The 19,419-nt window shown below is 39.0% G+C and overlaps 1 protein-coding gene across 2 annotated transcripts in view; it reads left to right on the top strand.

Moving 5' to 3' along the window:
- Positions 1–19,419, top strand: part of LOC142493698 (elongin-A-like) — a 51,370-nt gene that overhangs the window by 19,921 nt on the left and 12,030 nt on the right. For both annotated transcript variants that reach the window (XM_075598174.1, XM_075598173.1), the window contains exons 4-8: positions 123–837; positions 2,096–2,198; positions 4,842–5,009; positions 11,238–11,335; positions 13,462–13,642. In XM_075598174.1, coding sequence (XP_075454289.1) covers positions 123–837; positions 2,096–2,198; positions 4,842–5,009; positions 11,238–11,335; positions 13,462–13,642 — 1,265 coding nt within the window. The remainder of the gene's footprint in view (positions 1–122; positions 838–2,095; positions 2,199–4,841; positions 5,010–11,237; positions 11,336–13,461; positions 13,643–19,419) is intronic.

Genomic DNA, 19,419 nt, shown 5'->3' with positions numbered 1-19,419 from the left:
GAAGGCATACTGTATTTGCTGTTCATAATAAGTTTTTGATCGCAGAATCCTGTATCTACATTGGGGGGGAAAAAAAGAACGTTTCTGTTTATCTGGTAGTATTTTGTGTTCCTTAATTTCAGTGAGAAACCGAAATGCAAGCCTGACCAAAAAGAACTAGTCGATGAGAAGAAGTTGTCACGCTCTGTTTCAAGAGAGAAGAGTACATGTGCTGAAAAGGTTTGCCAATCTGCGTCCGATACCAAAAAGTGTGTGAAATCCAGTAAAACTGCAGAAAGTAATACTAGCAAAAGCAAGCATCTGACTAAAAATGAGAAGTCGGAGAAATTGAGTAGCAATGATCACACCTCTGAGAAATCTAAAAATCCTTCGCACTCTAGCGACCATGCTGATTCCAAACGTTCTGATTATCCTGGAAAAGGGACACGGGTGGAAAAGCATTCCTCCTCTAGTGTTGAAAAGAAAAAGAAACATTCTCCAAAAGATGAAAGCAAGCAACTTGACAAGGATAGTTTGAAGTCGAAAGGTAGCACATCTGTAAGTGGCATGAAGCAGAGTCAGGACAAAAAACCTGAAAGTAAACTTACTGGTGATGAAGACTTTGACACCCCTGCAATGTCTTTTGAATCCTATCTTAATTATGATCAGATTTCAACTAAGAGGAAAAAAAGATCCTGTTCATTAAGCGAGCCACCTAGAAAGCTGCAGGTGTGCAAGCAGTATTGCAATGTGGAATTATCCAAGGCTGAAACAATACAGACTACAGAAAACGGTGAGACTTCAGAAAACCGGGAGAGTACAGAAGTTAAAGAGGAGCCTGACGGTCATATTAAGGAGGTAAGCAGTAGATCGTCTACTTCCACATACCAGGGCCTTTCAGAACACGAATATTGTAACATCTGAATGTTGGTTCAATTGCAACAGTGAAGGCTGACAATTTTTGCAGCCAATTAGAAGTGTTCAATTAAATAGCTCTAAGTAGGATATCCAAATTGGAATTTAAAGAAATTAAAGTTAACCTTTATTTTGTAGACTGTAGTTTATTTTCGCACAAATTGTATTTTATGGCAGCCTTCTTAAAAATTTACTTCTGGTAGTAAACATCCATATTTAACTACAGGGTATTGAAAAATGCTATTCGTGGCTCTACACACCCATGCTAGATTGTCATTCATTTCCTGGATGTAGGAAAGGAAAGAAAATTATCCATGTGTTGGAGATAAAGTCATGTGTAGCGGTGGTTGATGCAAATGTGCCTTCCTTTTCTAGTATTGGACACAATTGCATTCAGAGAATGGCATGTGCTAATGTTACTGACACACAACCATAACGTGACCTCGGTCTGTTTGAACTTAAGTTCTTATAGAAACAAAAATAGTGGCTAGAAGTCCTAAAATAAGCAGCAGGGTAAAACGGCATCTCAACTAGTAATCGCATGGTGTCTTCAAGTAGGTGTGCAATGCATTGGGAGCATTTTCAAACATTTTTTTTTATTTTGTCCTTGTCGGTAATAAACCAGGTCTTTTCAAGTTTGAGTAAATTCCATGTAGCCCTGTATTTGGCTGGTGTATTTTACTTGATAGCATGTGGTTTATTTTATTTTATTTATTTTTTTATTTATTTTAAATTCCTTCATTTTCACTTTCCATGGCAGTTTTTTCATTCTGTTACTTTAAAGGACATACAATCTCTAACAATTGTACACAGACCTAATAGATTAAATGTAGAATACTTTAGGTGATTACATGTTCCCTTGTCATGCTAGATGTGAGCAGAGCATTTTTTCCCCCTTTCAGAATGGATAGGGTTAGGTTTAATTTTGCCCTTCGGATTTACTGCAGCTCAATAAAAGCTTCCAGGAATTGAAAATGTATTTAAAATTAAACTTTCTGATTTTAGTTTTTTTTTTTATGACCTTATTTACAAAGTTAAAATTCAACTTATGAAATAAAGTAATTAAAACAAATTAAAGACTAGCATTTTTACTTTTGTGACTAAACCAATAAATGAAAAGGTGTGAGTAATTAAAAACACAAAACTAACAAGCTGTATTTTGCTACCTTGGTTTCTGATTTATAACTGGTTATATTTTCAGGTAAAGGTGCAGTCTTTAACAGACTTGCTTAATATCCCACTGCCTAAATTTTTACCAGATTACTCTATATTACCCTCTCCACCTTACATCACAGAACATAAAGGTAAGGACTTGAAATGAGGTAAACATGCTAAAATATTCCTGTGCTAAAAATTATCCTGTAGCTGTATTCCTAGCATTAGCCAAGTTATTTTTTTGATTTGCACTTTATTGATCATGTTAGCTATTGACTAATAAATATTAGTAAGTTGACTAATGATTACTGCTACACATGCCTTGTGTTGGTATGGTTTGGCTGGCTGATGCACTTTCATCCCTTGTTAATAGATGTATTGGATGTCTTCACGATCTTGCATTGTTCACTTTGTTGGATCATATCAATCACTAGGGAGAACACAATGCGTTTCATTAGCTCTTGTCCAAGAGGCATGTACTACTGGAGATCTAATATTGCTACTGTAATTCAGCAGAGTTTGATTTTGCTAGGTCTATCACAGCTTCTTTAACCACTTATTACCACTTTTTGGGCTACATTTTATGTAACATCACCGGCTTCTGCAATAAATCCATACAAATAAATGAATGCAGTTCGGTTTTTTTTTTTTTTTTTTTTTTTTGAGGCTTACTCCAAATTGAAATGACTTATTTTCTGTTTAAATGCCTTTCCTAAAGTGATGGAAGGCATTAAACCAGAGTCAAAGTAATGCTTAAATAGTCGCTCACCCTCAATGTCTTACTTTTTTCACTGATCCTGCCCTCCATCTTAATTGCATGTATTTCTTTGAAAAGGTTTCCCCTTTTGTAACTTATTCATATAGAAAGTGTTTCCCGGTATTGTAAAAGTGTATAATTGTTGAGATATGTAAGCTTTTCCTTAAAGGATTGTATTGCTTAATCTACAGTATAATATTTTCATTCTTTCTGTATAGTCGAGGTAAACTGATAGACGTGCATCTAAAGCGATGATATAAATGGAAAAAAATCAATCCGAGTGCTAGAAATCAGCCACCCTGACCTTCCTAATAGGCTAAACATGTTGGGCACGCATTCATTTTTGCTTTAAAAAAATAAAAATAAAAAGTGTTTATGGATTTGTAGAAAAGCCAGTGTTTCAGCCATTATCTTTATCATGGGATATATTACAGTAGATGGCAACTGTATTTGTATCCCAAGACACAGATGAGAGCCGGAGATCCTCACTTCCTGTTGTGGGTAGTGGCATAGTCAAATTATTTCCATTACGGTATAGTTGTGGAATCCTAGATCGTGGTGCATGACTGTGGCAGCCCTGATGAAGGGCCCATGTGAGTGACCAGCATGTTCTGTCCTAGTGCTCCACCCGCCCCCCTGGTAAGAAAGCATTGATTTTCTGTGTGATTCTTGGCTTTAAGTTGTTATTTTGATCCAGGTGGACAATCTAACAATTTTTTGCATTATCATTGAAGTTGCATGGACTTTATTAAAAAACAAAACAAAAAAAAACATGTAAGTGGATTGATTAGTCTGATTACAGCTCACTAAATTCTTTGGCTTTTTACAACCACTTTTATTTTTTTTCCCCTCCGCCCCTCCCCTCGCTTTTTGGAGTAAAATATTTCTACTTGTTGCCGGATATTCAAAGCTTTGTATACAGTCTTGAATATTTGGCCATGGGCAAATCGCCTCTGCCGCTGTAACGATTGACTGCAGGGCGAGACACTGCAGGTCACCTCACTGTCTCTGCCTTCCGCAGTGCCTCTCCCAGCCAGGCACCTCCAGCGCTGTATGTCCTCACCGCGTCTACCAGCCGCACGACACTCCGCCAGCAGCCAGGACTCATTTCTTCATTTCTTGTGTGGCTTCCTGGCTTCTGCGTTTTAGGTGCCCTGTAGCTGGGCTAGGTGCTGAGGACATGCTGCGACAGGTGGACAGGGCTGGGAGAGGTGGTGATGGTGAGGTAACCAGCGGCGACTCACCCAGAGGTTAGTAGTTATGGTGGCAATTTGGTTGCGGCCAAAGGGCACATTCCGCCATTGGTATTCCTTTCCTTGATTAGTGAGTTCGTATGAGAAATTGTTATGCAAAATCTACAGTTGGTGTAAATTTATGGGAGGAAATATGAAGACCACTGTTTCCAGCAGACATTCATGTGAGGGAGGACATGTTAATCAGGTCTAAGGCTGAGTCCATGGTCAGCGCTTGCGCGCTGACCCATGCCGAGGCGCGCTGACTCTTGTCAGTGAGCCCCTGCAGCCGCAATGAGAGCGGCTTTAGCAGCGGAGGCGTACTACTTAAATTTTTTTTTAGTTTTGGCGCCTCCGGGAGCGCAGGGCCGGTCACGTGAGCAGTTCGCCCAATGAGGGCGAACCAGCTCCGTGACGTCACTGGCCCGCCCCACGGCTGCAGTTACCATGGACTCAGTCTAAGTTCCTCGGTGTATACAACTTTGGAGGAATTAGTTGATTCTGATCTGAAAGTTCAAATTTATAGTTGGTTGTTTTCTGTTAACTTTTTGCTACCAAGAGTAGTTGCAACTGCCAGGCATATTTTCCAAATTGTGCTGTACATTAGTTTACCCATGAGATTATCTATGTACAATATTTTTGGTGTGGGTTTTTTTCTTTTCATACCCAGTATTGATAATACTTTGACGCTTATTCCAATTTACATGTGATTTGTAAGGAAAATGCTAGCTTGTTTGTAATGTAACATCTTATGGAAACATTTTAATAACATGATTTTTTTTGTTGTATTCTTTCTTTTGTAGGAAACGTCTCTGAAGAGCTGACTGAACAGTGCTGTGAATCAAGTGCCTTTACAGGACGTAGATTAAATTCAAAAATGTTGGTTTACTCTGGTTCCAAAATTACTTATCTTCCAAAGATGCTAACATTATATGAACAATGCATCAGAGTCCTTCAAAATAATATTGACTGTGAGTGATTTGATGGAAATGTGTGGCTTTCATTAAAGTATGACTGTTTTTTTCAAATATCACTATTCACCGAGCTTCTCCGGCCCCTGAAATTAAAGACACCGACTTTGAAAACAATCCAGGTGTCTTCTCCTTCTAACCTTTGGCAAGGCTCCCTGTGTCTTCAGAACTAAAATTACATTGGAAGTTCTAAAGGGCAGGACCTGCAAAACTCTATATAAGGAGCTGCTTACACGGTCAGCACTGCATATAAAAAACAAACATTATTTTGCATTTTTTTTTCCCTCTGGATACTTTACATAGTTGCTATACACTGGCGACACACTTTATTCGAGCTCGGCTAGTCCCACGAATTCGGGTATACCCGGGTGTATTGAGGTTTGGGACTGTTTTCTGCCCGAGTGCATTGAGGTATTTTCCAGGCAGGGATTGAAGCATTTTATTCCCGCTGGCTGCAATACTGCACAGTATATATATATATACTGCATTACAATTCATGAATTTATGCCATCTGGTAGACACGCGAAGCATTGCAGCCTATTAAATCCTAATCATTATCATTTAACAGATCAGCCGCCCATCAGCCAGGCATGAACCCAGGCTGGGAAGGCAAACGCAACAGGGCTTGTCAGAGGTGAGGAGCGGCGCATTCCAGGTATCTGCCAGGTACATACTGGGTATTTGCTCGAATAAAGTGTGTCGGTGCAGTACCAATAAATGACCAATGAAAAGGTAGTACACTACAAATTTAAACTTGGATATCTTAAAATTTAAATGTTTTTAGTGAGTGTATAGTATATTAAATAATGCTGTTGTGTGTATTGCTACTAAATGTAATACTTTTGACCACTACAGTCTCTAAATGGTTTATTTACATTTCCTCCCCTTATTTTTAGGTGCAAGTTAAACATTTGAATATGTAAAAACTATTGTTACCCTTTTAAATTTGCGAGTTGATATTTGATTTGATAATGCCCTTTGCGTCTGGTAACAAGACTATTTCAGTTCCAACTCTTAAGTTGTTGGTACAGAATGGTAGTTTATAATGTAAAATTAGTTTTATGGAGCTTCAGAACAAATAGAGCGTGTGTTGTAACATGCTGGTTACGCTATTAAAGTAGAGTGGGCTATAAAAAGGCTACATAACAATTTGGTGCTAGGCATGGTAGTAACGGACCATATGTAAGACAATGAGGAATTGTTGAACAAATAGAGAACGGTAGAAAGCGGGAACATGGAAGGTTTGCAGCAGCAGAAATTGTTCAGAAAAAAGACAAGCAAAGTTAAAGTTATCTTATCCAGTTTTAACTTCGGAAAATGAGAAACTTTGAATGAAGAGGTATTATTTTTGAGGACCGGTTAACAGGTGTATCTATACATAAACAAGGAAACCTAGAAATTGGGACAAAGGTTGGATTAATCATCACATTATGTTGAAAAACTTACATTTATATTTACTGGTTATCTACATGGCAGTGGTCACCAATGGGTTAAGTTCCAGCTGAGATGGGACAGAAATCTCTACCTGTGAGAGGATCATAAATAGCCCCTGCTTTCCTCCCCAGGTAGTCTTTCTGTCCTATTTTGCTGAGGTAGTCGTTATTATTTTTGTCAGTATTATAGAAGGGGCTTACCTGACTACCATGCAGTTGATCCATGGGAGTTGTCGGCGCCTCTCGTGCTTGAGTTGCTTGTTACGTGGGGCCTACGGGAGGCCATGCTGCAAATAGCCGCTGAGGCTCGCAGCTCCAGACGACATGTGGGAGCTTGTTACAGGCACTCACGCACTCGACTCCTCTAACGCCCTATCACGTGGGTGGACAAAGCTGCTACATAATGTACGCGAGCTCTAAAAATTCCAAGGTAAGCTCCAGGGAGAGAGTAGTCCATGTTGTGATTTTTGCTTTTTCTAAAAAAAAAAAAAAAAAGGTGGCTTTAAATACTGATATCTGTATTTCTGTACTTCAGGATGACAACGAGCCAGTGACTAGAACACCTATGGAGCCGACTACTAAGAAAGCTGCAAGAGAAACAAAATATTGTGCTGCTTGTTTTAATCAACCATTGGAAAATAAGAAATCTCTGAAGACTGCATAAGGGAAGCAGCAAAGGACCCAATAGAACAGAGGACTGATTTAATCTCATGGATGAAGGATGCTCTAACCTAGGCAGCCTCAAGATCTGTGCATAAAAGTTGAAAATGGGCAAGATCACATGGTAGCCTAGAAAGGTCACATGACTCGCTCCTCTTCTGAAAATTCAGATGACTTACAATTCGGCAGGATGGAGGCGGTGATGGAATTTTTGATCTTGAGCTCAATGCACTTCTTAAAGCAGTAAGGTAGATCTTTGAATACAAACCTTCCCCTTTGGAACCTAGGGATCACCTATTCGGGAGCTTACATGGGAAACCAAGAACCTTCCAGATTCACAGGTGGTGAAGGATAGGATTAAAGGGGAGTGGTATCAGCTGGAAAAAAAAAAAGTATCTTTGACTTGAACATTTTCAAGACTGTACCCATTCGAGGAGGGAAAAAAAGCATTGCATTCTCCTCCAAAGGTGGACAAGGTAGTGTCCACGTTTGCCAGATGTACAACACTGCTGGTAGATGATGCAGCCGCCTTTTTAGGCTGCAATGGACAGGCAGATGGAGAACACCATTAAGAGGTAACTTACTGCAGCATGCGCAGCTTGTAGGCTTTCCATAGATAGAACGTCAGTATCAACTGCAATGTTGAATGGTGAAGACGTCCTGGGAGAAGGGAGTTAAAAGGGCCCAGATAGTTGTGGCAATAAAGTTGGCGTTGGACTTTGTAGCTGAAGCATTGCTGGATTCAGTTAAGATGGCAAGTTCAATGGCACTATCAGTCGCAGCCAGAAGAGTGCTTTGGCAGGCAGATTCGTCATCAAAGAACCATCTGTGTTCAATTACTTTCGAGGGATATCACCTGTTTGACAGGAGGTTTACTTTCCATGAGGGCCTCCAGAGGTCTGTCTGTTTTTTTTTTTTTTTTTTTACCACAGTAAAGGAAAAGAAGATTTGATACCCCCAATTTCAAATATAGATGAGGGCACCAATAGTCTAGGTATGAGCTTATAGGCCCAGAAGTCTCCTGGCATAGGGGCCAGAGCTCTGTTTTTCCGTGGACCCTCATAGGCTGGAAAGTTTGCATAAGATGAGCTTCAATATTCCACGTAAGAGGAGAAGTTCAGCAATTTTGGGACGCTTGAGTGCAAACTATTACGGATTCCTGTGTACAAAGTTGTCTGCAAGGGATATTGTCTGGAGTTAAAGACAAGACCCAGAGGACACCGATTTTAGAAGATCCCTATAGCCAGGAAACAAGTTTGCCTTTCAGGCCTTAAACCATGTTGAACAGCAGCTTGGAGTAAAATGAATTAAATATTAAGTCCCCTGAAGACCATTATTGCACCAGTAGACCAAGGCGAATGGCTTGTGTCAGTAGACCTGAAAGCTGCCTACTTCCATATAACAAGCCTTAATTCTGCATTCAACATGACAAATTATTTAGTACATTACTATGTATTTTATCTATACTCGTACATAAATATGGGTAATTTAGTTCAATACTGTGGCCAAAATATTTTAAGCATACTACCACGTCATGGTAAACCGATTTTCAGTAGGTCCTACACTACCAATATTCTATAGTCTTTAGTATTTCTTACACTATAGAGGATCAAGACTGCAGCCAAGAGAAATGGGTGTGTCCTATGTGTTGCTTAAAGGGTTAAACATTAAGAAGCACTATATTTGCTATGTATGAGCTACAGTGTAGTTAAAACTGATTAAAAACCAAAAATGCCCTTATTTGAAAAAAGTGGGTACTTCCATGTACCCATATGTTGGACACCAAACGTTTCTAAGTTTTGCGATGGGGGCAGCACTCTCAATTCAAGGCTCTTCCCTTTTGGCCTAACTACTTAACAGAGAACATTTTACAAAGGTGTTGATAACACATCGCTGAATTTAAGGAAGGAGGGAAGCGTAATCCACTACAAGCAGGAAGCAGAATCCAGTGGATTTTTAATGTTTCTAATGTAGGAAGCATTTCCAAAGTGACAGCCCCCTTCCCCCTTTTGATAGGCTCTGGCTTTTGAGACTCGCCCTCTCTAGCAGTGCACCAATTGTATCTAGTAACAGTCAATCATATTCCAGGACTACATTGCCCAGAATGCTGTGCAAGAACTGAATTAAATAACCCGGAGCAAGCGATCGCTTACAGGAGAACGGATTGATCTGCGGTTTAGCTAATCACTTGTCAGTGTGCAGATTGTATTGATGCACATATAGAATGGGGATTTTTTTATTTATTTTTTAACGGCAGCTTAACTGCAGCTTTAAGGCCAGTTCTTTTTTTTTTTTTTTTTTTTTTTTTCTACAAAATATAGTTTTCAAGTTCCATCTCGATCAAGAGATCATTTTACCTTTACTTGGCCAAAGCCTGGCACTGACAGAGCAGATTCCACACACATTGGACGTAGTGAAGTGCTTAAAACTCTACCTTTCCAGAACAAAGATTTATGAAGTTGGACAGAGCATACGCAATCTACAATAAATCACTGGATCGTAACTGTAAGACCTATAGTATACATAAGATTCCAGCTCCAGAGTTGTTACAGGCCCGTTCTAAAAGAGCCATGGCTACATCTTGGGCAGCGAAGGCACAGGCTTTCCCCACAGAACTATGCAGGGTGACAGTATGGACGTCAATTACTACATTTAGCGAATTACTATTCTTTGGATGTGCAGTCTTCAGCAGACGCATGCTTTGGCAGGATGGGCCTGCGGTCAAGTGTCACTACTTACATTAAACATTATCTTTAAGTAAGAAGTGGTGTGTGTGGGTTTTTTTTTTTGTTTGTTTAAAAAAAAATAAAAAAATGTTATTTTGGTACTGCTTTGATTAGTCCCACTGGTGATCACGGCCATTGGGACAACCAGGAAAATTGTTACCTAACTTACCATCTTTTCCTGGAGTCCATCCATGGCAGTGCTCTCCAATTTCCTTCCAAGAGTTATGCCTAGGTTGATATTAATGTTATTTTCAGCTTTTGTACTGAAATTACCTGGGAGGAAAAGAGGGGCTATTTATAGTCCTCCCAAAAGTTAAATTCTGTCCAATCTCAGCTAAAGGGTGGAACTTAACCCATTGGTGAGCAGTGCCATGGATGGTCTCTCCAGGGAAAATAAATTACGGTAAGTTGAGTAACCATTTTCTTTTTTTATTACATTTGTTGTGATGTAGGAGCAGTAGGAAATGTTATGGTTAAGAGCTCTGGGATGAGCAAAACATGGTTTCATCACATCCTTATATTAGAGTACCAAGAGGACATGGCAATATATTTACTGTTTTAGATCTTTGTGATTTAATTTAAATGTGGTAGACCTGAAGGAGGCAAAGCAATTTAATGTAAGTGGATAAAGGTATTAAGTGGTAAAGGTGAGAATCTTATTCACAAGGCCATGCTAGTATTTAGAATAGTGAAAAACATTGCAACAGTTTCCCAAGTGAGATACTAAGAAGGACTCGACTCAAAATTTCCTAATGCAGTCTTACATTTATTAGAGATCAGGGAAAAATACGATTCAAATCCCATACAGACCTTTCATCAGGTGCACAGTGACAAAACAAGCCGCATTATATAGTGTAATTTTGCACCACAAATTCCACATAGGGTACCAATCAACAAAATCATGTGGTATACTCAGACTCATATTGGAAATACAAACATACTTGAAATGTGCAATGCAAACAAACATCAGCATCTTATCATACAAAAAGATATTATTAGAAAAAAGATGCCCCAAATACCTTTTTAAGTCTCAAATGTAATTCCTGGAACCTAATTTGTTCTGGGCATTAGCAATGGACCATTCTCTTTAATGGGTTCTACAGGCACTACAGTTAACATTTGGACATATTGATAGCCATGTTAAGTGAAAAAAAAAATTCTACCATTTTGATTATATTGAGCTGTGTTTTATCGTAACACACCATGGGAATAATACATCCACATGAAAGCCCATATACTGTAGCTATTGAAAGGACTAGGGTTATCGAATAATTTATTTTAAATTTTTTTCCCCCCACCCTCAGCTTCTACAAGTCTAAGTGAATGATGAGTTTTTTGTTAATGGTGATTTTATTTTCAGAAGTCCAAAAAAGCTACAGTTTAATACTGAAATACTGTTTGCTTTGTAGCTATTCAAGAGGTTGGAGGCGTACCATTTGAAATTCTTGAAACTGTTCTTGAGCGTTGTACACCAGAGCAGCTAAATCGCATTGAAGAGTGCAATCCGGTACGTCTACCTTGTTTTCATATTTAAGGTAACACTAACTCCCAAGTTGCAGGTAAAAAAAAGTATTACAAAGCTGTGATTGTAGTATTACATTTTAGGGAAGCAGGTTTGTAGAATCAATGTTTGTCTATGATGGGTGCTCAATAAATCTATTGTGCAAAATAGGTTCTTTATGTACTGTGTATATGTGCAATTAGATGATCTTGCACAATAGATTGTGTACGTACAGCCAAGCTCCCTTTAATATAGTTTGCTCAAATGGAGAGTTTGGTGTAAGACTGATTTTTATGATGTGGAGATTGCAATCTTTGCAAGTATGCAACACCCATCAAATCACTTAGAAATATTCATACAAATCAGAGATACAAGATTTCCTCTTTCATGACATGTAATTCCAAATTTGTTATCTACATACTTAAATGTGGATGTGGATACATAGGAAGAACCATCAGACCCCTTAGAGTTAGAATAGGGGAACATCTTAGGAGTATTAGAAACGGGGACGAGAGATTCCCTGTAGCACGTCATTTCATTGCCTGTCCATTAGGCTCTAAGCACTTTTTTCTTAGTGCGATAGAACTGATACAGACTAATGTCAGAGGAGGCGACAGAGAGGCTCGCTTAAATTGTAGAGAGATGCATTGGATCTATGCCCTTGGGACTCTATCACCCAGGGGCGTGAACATCGACTGGGAATTGAAACATTTCTTCTCATAATCCATCTATTTTTTGAACCCATGCATCTGTCATCTCATATATATCTTTTTGGAGATTAGGGATTACTTTGGGATAATAATTATGAAGTAAATGTATTATAATATATCCACTCCATCCAGATGTTTCTCTAATTTAATCTCTGTAGGGCTATTCCCTGATGCTGTTTGATAAAGGGTTGATGCATAAATGTATACATTGTAATTCCATCATTATGATTATTATTCATTATTGCTTAATACATATATATATATATATATATATATATATATATATATATATATATATATATATATATATTTTTTAGGATATATATATATTTCTTAGGAAACATGTTACGGTTAAGGCATCTTGAATTTTCTGTACACTAGCTTGCTCCTTAATTTATTCTTCATACTCTGGGCTTATGTATGCTCAATATAGGATGTTGTTTATATTTTGTAGAAGAGTTTCTCTCTTGTAGGAGTGACTCATATATCACCCTTCCCTGTTGAACACCACTTATTCCACTTTTTCAGACTTCATGATCACGTTTGAAGAATTTAATATATAATTTTTATATACATACATATACATACATAGCAGTCAAATCTGCTTCAAGATCTCAATCGAGACCTGATAGATGTTTAATATATTGTTAAATCTTCTACATCCACTGATCCACTGGATCTTCGTTTTGATTCATGCTACTTCTGCATATACACATGTTTTCACTACATGGAGAATGTTTACTAGTTAAATCTGAGCCTCCTGTTTATATCCATGTCCATGCGAATGGTTCGTTGTTTTTAATAATTTCTTCAGTCATGCATGCGCATATATCTTTTACTTTCTATGTCTAATTTTATGTAGCTGTATACAGTAACTATTTTGTTTATTGTACCCACTCGTCATCTGCACTGTGGTTTTTGATCCCCCGCACGCAGCACAGTGTTGTAACTTTGCGGACGGCCGTTTGGAGGATTGGTTCCTCCAATGGGGCTGCTTCGTTTAGATTTTCGCGCCAATCCACTTCGCGTCACTGGTTATTGGGGGGGGGGGGGGGATCCTCTATAACAGTAGGAGTTTGACGAGACGCAAACGCACTCTTTGATAATGGGCTTCTGCCTGAAACACGTCAGTGTTTTACCTGCGTGTCACCACGTGTACCATGGATTAAAGGTACTTTTAATTTCAATCTTGTTGGTGTGTAGCCCCTTGTTTTTTCATAGCTGTGCTCCGCTCTTGCTCCCCATGGACATACTTCTCTAAGACTGAATTTAGGTATGTAAATGTAAACCAGTTGGCGCTTCTGTCACTTGTGTGCATAGCCTCCCACAAGAAAGTCATGCAACATACTACTGGTCTCTGACCTATGTTAAATTGTTCTCTGATATAACACTTATGAGCTGATTTTACTTTTTAATTCAAAGGCCTTTATTCAGGATACTGGGCACTTGTGGAAGAAGCACTGTGACAGAGATTTCAAAAACCATAAACTTCTGGAATATGAGTCATGGCGAGAAATGTACTTAAGACTCTTCAGTGAGCGAGAAGAGAAGTTAAAGATGATAACTCAAAATATCAGTTCGGCTCATTCTGGAAAACCCAAAGGTATGTAAACTGCGGTGTTTTCTCTATGCAACATGTTTGTTTATGTACATCTATTTTGATACTGATTTACATAAAGACAGATGTTTTTTGCATGTCAAGCACCAAAGATAAATAAGGTGTTGAACTGCAGTTTAAAAGTAATTTAATGCTGAAGTTTTACTTGATTGCGCCAGATAACAAAAGTTACTTTATATTTACCCCCCACCCCCATTCAATCAATTGTGCAATAATGACGTAATTATTTTGGTTGACGCCTATTAAAGTAAGCACATTTTTATGATCTGTTGACAATTGGTACCATTGTGGTTTTGTACTTATTGTAGCAATATTTCCATAGGCGTTGAGCCCCATGCAAATATCAATAAAAAAGCAATGTGATTGTGTTTTTGGCTTCTTGGTTTGCCAATTGCAAAATTAGAAAAAGTGTAATTGGGCGCTCATAATGAAATTTATAGTGTATCGTTTCTTTATACACAAATGGTGAACTTGGTGAGGAACAACTTTAAACAATCCTAAAGGTGAACTCAAAGTGAACAAGTATTATCACATGACAAGAAGAAAAAACAGGCGCACTCCTAGTGTGATAAAGTATAAAACAGTATTTATGGGATTGTAAAATATAAAAAGCGCACTCACAAACAGAGTAAAAATAATAGCATTTATGAGATATACTCAATCGCCTTGAAGCTGTGAAGGGAATGTATCAGCCTGTCCCGTTGGTGCCACCTCTGGTGTATCCGTTGGTTCAGCAAGGTGCACTGGAGCCACCGCAGCCAGATGATGTAATAATCAGCAACACGGTCAGACTCCTTCCAGATACAGCTCTCACTGCTCACTGGAACCCCTGACGAAGTCCTTAGTGACGAAACGCGTAGGGCGTTTCCCAAAGTTGCCTGCTGGCGAGCTGTGGGAGGTGTATCTGGAAGAAGTCTCTGACCGTGTTGCTGATTATTACATCATCTGGCTGCGGTGGCTCCAGTGCACCTTGCTGAACCAACGGATACATCAGAGGTGGCACCAACGGGACAGGCTGATATACTCAATCGCCTTGAAGCTGTGAAGGGAATGTGCGCCTGTTTTTTCTTCTTGTTTTCTGCAGATATCCTTGGGATTTGGTGATCCTTATATACGGGCAGCAAAACTCCAGTACTAAGTACATTTTATGAAATTTCAACTGACATCTGGTTTTTATTTTATTTTTTGTGTTTCATATTTTTTATTTTTGCTTTCAGATTTCAGTTGTTTTTATCACAAATTCGCCCTTTTGGGGATTCTTTGGTCAATAGCCTTGTTAACTCTATCTGATTTACACAGCTGATTTATCCTTATCAAGCTTCCTAAGGCGCTGCTCCAATTTGTTTGTTTTAAGTATTATCACATGTGAATACAGACATGGATATATATATATATATATATATATATATATATATATATATACACACAATAGGGGTCTGCGCTCGTGTGTGGAACGCCAGAAGTATAGGATATATAAAATTAATTAAACCGGTAATGAATCATAAATACATCAACATAATATTAATGAATTAATATAATGATATACCAATGCAATATATCCTAAATAATGAAATTAATTAATATACCAAAAATGCACTGTGAATGTCCAATATAAAAAAAGCTAAAAACATACAATTATACAAAAAAATTTTTTTTTTTTGGTGTGGTGCTGTGAACTTTGCCTTAATCTGCTCAATGCAGATAGTCCTCTAGAGTCCAACAAATAAGTCCAATAATTGGGGAGTGACAGTGGCACTATTAGGACCAACAGGCAGCTTCTTAAAAGGGCACAACGACTTCCCTCTCCACCTGCATAGAAAAATATAAGAAAAAAAAGCGCCAAATCCTAGTGCATTACTGTGCAAAATAGATATATTTAATTCCCAAAAATCTCAATAAAAATGAACTCACAAACATAAAACAATTAAAAGCATTGTATGAGTAATACTCATGCTCCTAGGACCAGGAAACGCTGCTTTGCTGCTGTAGTCCCTCCGTGACTCCACTGGAACAGATTGCTGCCTCCGTTGTTCACTGCCTGAGACCATCGCGGAGTGCCTGATACGTCAGTTCCTGCAGGCAGTGAACAACGGAGGCAGCAATCTGTTCCATAGTGCAAGTGATCATGTGATAAAAGAAATGTAAAGCAGCTCAAGTTAAACCCTCTGTAGACTGTTCCAGGTTCAGTATGAATCTTGTCTGTCTTCCAGGTGAGGGGAGCGCAGTGTTCGCAGCGCATATGAGGGGAAAAAAATTAAGAAAAAATAGTGCAACCAATATTATGTAGTGAATTATTAAATGTAAGTGTTATCGTTCCACTCACAAATTTACTCTTGTATGTAAAGCATGTTAGACTCATTCGCTCTCTAACTGGAATAGCGGTGGGGCAAGGCATCAATAGGGATCTTCCCAGGGTAATGTGGTGTAGATACTTTTCTTATCCCTCCGAGATGAGGAAAAAGACTTGCATAGTGTGGTATATTCGAAACCACAGCATATGATGACGTCTGGAAGGAGTGAAGAATATTTATGCATCATTGGAAGGGCATAGCAACACACCAAAGGAGACGGGACAATGCTGGACTAGGACCATGACGTCACGCTCATCGCAGCACCAAGAGGATTGAGGACGCGCTATGATAACGTCACTGACTAAGTGAAGGATCAACGAATGAGGGGGAAGAACTAACTAACTTCCCATGCATCACTGGAAAGTGACGGACAATCATTGAAGGAAGGCTATCGGAGACAATTAAGGGCACGTGGTGGGGTCAATTTAAGGAACATTTTAATGTTTGTTCACTATGCCATTTGCATTTAAGAAAGGCCCTTGAGGCCGAAACGTCATATCATTGGCTCACAATAAATTTTCTAAGTAGAAATCCGCAGTGCCCAGGTTTTTTCCTTTCTATTAGATATTGGAGTACCTCACAGAGATTCCTGAACCAGGAGCACCGGTATCTATATTTCAATTTGCCTTTTGGGGAGTGCAGCATTACTCTACAATGTGTAGGCACTCAACAAAAGCATGTATTAAAAGGAGGTTACTGATATGTATGTTTATAATGGTACTACTAGAGGACTTCCCAAAGAAAGTCCAAATTTGTGGTGAATGCGCTGTACCATACAGTAAGAAGAAAAGTATCAGGAAAAGGAAGAAGTGTGCAGCTTGTGACAAGATGGGATTAGAAGGAAATAGGAAATTTTAAGGTCATTATCAGACAGACTCTTCGTCTGAGGGTTCGGAGTTACAGATATCTAAAGGGCAACATTGAGGCTCCTTGAAAAAGGAAGCTCTACAGTACATGAAGAGGATTTATTATTAAATGCAGACTTAGTGGTGCTATTAATCAAAGTGGTTCAAGAGGCTTTGGAAATGGAGACTCTTCAGTGTCTCGAAAGTGTTGTCTCCTGCACAAGGTATAAAAGTACATGATGGAGGCAGAATGGATCCTGCCAGGTAAGATGCTGTTATTTAGGAAATTTATAAGATGTAATCTTTATCTGATGTAAAGATGTGGGTGTACCACCCAAGTGTGATTCTGCAATTACAAGGATAGCGGGGAGATCAACATCTTATTGAAAGATGTGATGAGAATACTAGAAAATGTCATGAGGTAATAGTTTGAGAGCCAGGTTGCCACAGCTCGATAGATTTCAAGGATGTGTATGTACCTATCCCAGTAACAAGGTGTCATAAGACGTTTCTATGATTGACAGTATGACGGGAAAGAAGAGCTTCCAAGACTGTTATAACACTTCTATGGAGTTCTTTCAAACAGGATTTGATAAAGAACTTGTCCTCCGCTTCCTCAAAATGCACATTTTGCCTTTCATAGCACTTTTAGAAAGAAATGTGGCCACGGAAAGACCATGTTTTTTGCAGGCAGTAAGGAAGTTGAGACTGGAAATTCAGGAGAGTGCTGATTTGGTATAATCACTACTCATGCAGGCACTAATGGAACACTCGTGGGAGCCATTACAAGGCTTATATTAAATATGAGAGAAAAAACAGATAAGGTAGCGCTAATGCCTAAAGTTACTATTATATGGTATAGGTGACACGCTGGCTGCCTGCGATATAACAGACCCCAGGTCAGGTGATAGTGAAAACAATTTATATCTATGGCGCTCGGCTTATACAGAATAATTATACATTTGTAAAGGATATATACAACAAGAAATGCTATTTCTGTGAATCATATGTGAATATTATTCACACAACCCTGAGGAAGGAAGCCTGGTCTTCCGAAACGCGTAGGGTGGTCCCACATACACACTGCTTTACTATCTGCTGAATTTCCCGCCAAGTGATCGCGGACGAATCTGCGCATACCATCTTTACAGCACTACGGGCTAGGGATTTGGCGAATCTGCTACAGGCGATCGACAGTAGGATTTCCCAGGTACACGTGTATCGAGCTGTGGAATACCGAGAGCTGCAGAGGTCTGTCCCAGCGTGAGCAGGGCTGCCGTCCCATACCCTAGCTGTGGCTTACAACAACACGGCGCCGATGTCGGTGAGGAGCGCATGGAGTAGCCACATGAGGGGATACTCTCTGATTATCCACTGCCTACATCCTACCATCTTCTGGTAAGCGGGTACTCTCGCCATAGCAGGATTGTAAAAGTGGGACCCACATTCATTTCTATTTTATATTGTGCTTATTAATTGTATTGATTCATTGTGTCATATTAAATGTGTTTTTTTTAATCATTATAGTCACCTGTTGTTCTCAGCATTTGTTTTCTTTGTTTGTCAAAAGTGTTTTACAGTATTATACTATGTATTTTTATTTTTCAATTCATGTTTGATCATCCACACGTGGAGTATCATATTGGATCTGCCAGCATCATAATTTCTTATATTAAATATACCAACATAAAAATGATGGTGCTTGTGGCCAGTGCTTTGGCTAGGTGAGTAGCAGAACTACAGGTGTTATGTAGTGAGCCATCCCTCATAAATCAGGACAAGATTGTTCTAAGAGAAGTGGATTATTTCCTACTGGAGGTAGTCGTCCTGCATTTAAATCAGAAGTGCATCATCCCTTTTTGTCCTTGGAGCAAAGAATCCAAAAATCACCTAAATAAACTACATGTAGTAAGATGAAAAACTTTCTGAAAGAAGTACATGTTTTTTCCACAAACTACCAGAAAGGAGCAGGCAGCATCTAAGGCTATGATTGTGCATAAGACGCAGAGGGATTTGAGTTCATGAAAAATTGAGGGCACTCAACCAGATTCGTGGTCACGTCTTATAACTGTTTAGGTATGTCCCACTCGAATCACCACCCTGAAACTTATTTTGTGATCAACTTTTTCTCCTTTTTCCAAAACTGCGCAATCATGTCGGAGTCATCACATTTTCTGAGTCTTAATTTGGTGCAATTTAAATTGCTGGCGATGTCCTATGTGATAAGAAATTGCATTTATTCAGTGTAGGTACCTGCTATATGGAGTTTACCTTGACTAGTTAGCAAGTTTGAATGATATTTGAAAAGATGCTCCCAAATGATTTCTTTGTTTATAAAGGTAAAAGTTCACTAGTAAATGCTCATGAAGTCCTTTCTAAGATACAGGTCGTTCAAAAGTCCAAGTCGTCTACTAGGTATGCGGTGTGCAAACTGGGGGGTGCACAAGATTGTTCGGGGGGGGCGGTTGCAGAGGCCCCGTCCTCTTCCCCAAGGCATTTAAATTAATGCTGGGGGATCGCGTGAGGCCTCTGCAACTTAACTTGCCATGGCGACGCGTTGCCAAAG

This window comes from Ascaphus truei, chromosome 4 (assembly GCF_040206685.1).
Source record: "Ascaphus truei isolate aAscTru1 chromosome 4, aAscTru1.hap1, whole genome shotgun sequence".
NCBI lineage: Eukaryota > Metazoa > Chordata > Amphibia > Anura > Ascaphidae > Ascaphus > Ascaphus truei.
This window is presented reverse-complemented; position numbering and strand designations above follow the sequence as displayed.